This window comes from Calidris pugnax, unplaced genomic scaffold (genome assembly GCF_001431845.1).
Source record: "Calidris pugnax isolate Ruff unplaced genomic scaffold, ASM143184v1 scaffold75, whole genome shotgun sequence".
NCBI classification, from domain to species: domain Eukaryota; kingdom Metazoa; phylum Chordata; class Aves; order Charadriiformes; family Scolopacidae; genus Calidris; species Calidris pugnax.
Window position 1 is genome coordinate 1,386,283 of NW_015090908.1, and position 3,149 is coordinate 1,389,431.

General features: G+C 46.0%; 1 protein-coding gene across 1 annotated transcript in view; it reads left to right on the forward strand.

Moving 5' to 3' along the window:
• Positions 1-3,149, forward strand: part of HDAC4 (histone deacetylase 4) — a 283,789-nt gene that overhangs the window by 56,762 nt on the left and 223,878 nt on the right. Inside the window, exon 2 of the mRNA XM_014949239.1 lies at positions 2,152-2,223. Coding sequence (XP_014804725.1) covers positions 2,152-2,223 — 72 coding nt within the window. The remainder of the gene's footprint in view (positions 1-2,151; positions 2,224-3,149) is intronic.

The following is a 3,149-nucleotide window of genomic DNA, read 5'->3' on the forward strand; positions in this document are numbered from 1 at the left end:
GGGGGGGGGGGGGGGCTGCTCTGCCATTGCTAGGAGAGCTCAGCAGAGTGGTATTTATTTTTTTTTCTTTTTTCTTTTAAGCTGCTGCCAGGCTGAAGAGATGAGTTTTGGGAAGCTGGTTGTGGGCCCTGGGTGCTGCTGGTGAACATAGCTAGGCCTTCAGCCCCAAGCGGGGTTACAGTTGGCCAATGAATTAAAAGAATTACAAGTGGGGGTTGAGACAGCGAGCGCCTGTCTTGTGGGGGAAAAAAAAATAAGGCTGTAAAACCCAACATTTTAGTAATCAGGGAGGATCATATCTTTTTCCTACCCATTTATGCTCTTTGATCTGATTTGATCTGATTTGATCTCATTTGCCGTTCGCTGCTGCTTGTGGGTGAAGCTCAGCTGGGCAAGTGTCACCCCACCAACACCAGAGGTACAGCAAACCCAGCCACTCTCTTGGCTGTAGGAGCAAGGAGACAAAAGCCAAAAAAAAAAAAAAAAAGAGTGTGAATAATCTGTATTACTTGTTTGAGGAGGAGAACTCGGCGTGGTTATAGTTTAATTTATTGATGTGTTGCTTGAGGCTGCACTGATCCTTGGGTCTGGTCGTTGGAGGGATGGAGAGGACCCAGCTGCACCTTCTCTCTAGGAACTTGGAACAGAGAAAATACAAGGAAAAAAAAAAAGGTGTGATTTTAATCATAGAATCATAGAATGGTCCAGGCCGGAAGGGACCTCCAAAGGCCATCTAGTCCGACCCCCCCGCAGTCAGCAGGGACACCCCCAACTAGACCAGGTTGCCCAGGGCCTCGTCGAGCCTCTCCTTGAATATCTCCAGGGAAGGGGCCTCAACCACCTCCCTGGGCAACCTGTCCCAGTGCTCCACCACCCTCACAGTGAAGAACCCTCTCCTCATCTCCAGTCTAAATCTGTTCCCCTCCAGCTTGAAGCCATTGCCCCTCGTCCTGTCACTGCAGGCCTTTCTAAACAGGCTCTCCCCAGCCTTCCTGTAGCCCCCTCAGGTACTGGAAGGCTGCTATTAGGTCTCCTGGAGCCTCCTCTTCTCCAGGCTGAACAACCCCAGCTCCCTCAGCCTGTCCTTGTAGCAGAGGTGGTCCAATTTTCCTGTATTTTTTTTCTATTTTTTAAAAATTTTATATGTTTTGTAATGTTCCACTGACATTTTAACTTTTTTTATGGTACTGTCCTTTGCTTTGACCGAGAGGGATGTGGTGGCTCCTTTGATGTCTCCAGACAGGGTTTGGCTTGATTCTATCTGCGCCGGAGCAGAGAGCGCGGAAAAGCATCAGAGAAGGAGTGAGACAGAACTGGCAAAGGTGGAGATATTCCCAATGGAAGGAATGGGTTTGAGATAGGTTAGGAATACTTGAATACAGACAACTTAAGTACTGAAAAATGTAATTTAGCATTTTTTTGCTTCGGCTTTTGTTGGGGGGGGGCAGATGAGAGGGGAATGGGGGACTAGAAAATCAGGTCTGGCAGTCTGCAGCAGCAGGGATCGTGTTCTTCTGTTTGAATTCTACCTGAGTGCAAGATACAATCTTGGAAATATTTTAAATAGAGAACTGCTTCGGCAAGATGGATTTCTGCATATCATTTGCAAAGTATGTTTTTAATGCCTTTCTGAAATCCAAACTTATGCAAAATGGGGCTTGTTATGCTTGTCTATGCATTTTAATATCCTGCAGTGATTTGTCAGTTTTCCTGAACGTCTCCCCAGTATATTACAGCCATTCTTCAACTTGGCTTCACGGGCTGCACTTCTGTCTTTAACTCCCCAAGTTCTCCGAGCGAGGGGTGAATTGCAATTTACCTGTTGTATGGTAAGGTTTGTAAGCTGAGGTGCCACTTTCCTTGGATCGGGGTCAGAGAGCAGGAAAAGCTGAGTGCAATTTGGGCAGCAGCACCTTTTGTTTGATGCTTTGGTGCCAGCGGTTGTTGTGGGAGCTTTTCCTGTTCATGTTCTTCTTTCTATTGATTTGGGCTACCTGTGTTTCTCTTGTGCATTGATAATTGGTTAGTGATGTATTATTATTATTTTATTTTTTTTCTGCTTGGAATATCTAAAAATAGCTCAGCTAACTGAAGAGTTGATGTGATTTAATGTGCTTTTTTTTATTTATTTATTTCTTTTTCCCCCCCCAGATGGGCTTTCTGGCAGAGACCAGCCAGTAGAGCTGTTGAATCCACCTCGAGTGAACCACATGCCTAGCTCTGGTAAGAAGAAAACTTTTTATTAAATGTTGTTCCTATTCTGGGAATGCAGTAAAATATTCGGCAGCTCTGTCTTGCAAGTGGGAGAGAGCAGAATGCAAATGCTGGAAAAAAAGTGTGTTAGAACTGGCACACAGCTACTTTCCCAGGCTGGGCGAGTGGGATTTGGGAGGGATGGAAGGAGAGCATTACCAGCTTGGAGCTCCTTGTTTTTCTTTAGGAAGGAGAGGACAGCAGAACAAATCAGCACCTCATGAGGCTCCTCACAGCCTTAAAAGGGAGGGCTGCCAAGCAAAGTAGGTTCTTGAGTCGCTACTCCCATTAAAGAACAAGCCATTTGTTTGGAAATGAGGAACCAAAGGCAGGCTGATCAAAGCCCGGTGCTCTGGACTATTTGCTTTTTCTTCCTTCTCCTAATGATCTGCTGCAATGTCTTTTTGGTCTTGCCCTTCTGGTCTGAAACAAGCACAGCAGCCAGAGTGTTCACCCAGGAGACTGGCTGCTCCTGGCTGAGCTCCTCAGGAGCTGAGGGAGACCTTATGGCTCTCAACTGCTGCACATCAAGTGATGGAAACCAAAGTTCTAGTTACAATAGGTAAAATGCTATGGAAAGCCATCTCCTGCTGGCTGTTGTGTTCCCCCCTTCTCTCTTCCATTTGTAGATATTTTTTTTTCCAGGTGTGAACAGATACAGGTATGATTTGGGTCTATGGAGCATTATCAGCTCTCCAGGTAGGAGCTTGAGTTTTCCAAAAAACCCGACTTTCCCTTCACTGCTGCCTTCCAAAATGCCTTCAGGTCCTTTGATATTAAGGAAGAGATCTTGCAGAAGATCTAAGCGCTTCTGGTAATGCAAGTTGGAAAAATGTAAACGAAGCTTATTCAAAACAACTTCAGTAGATTAGGGTTGGGGGGGGGGGGGGGAGGGG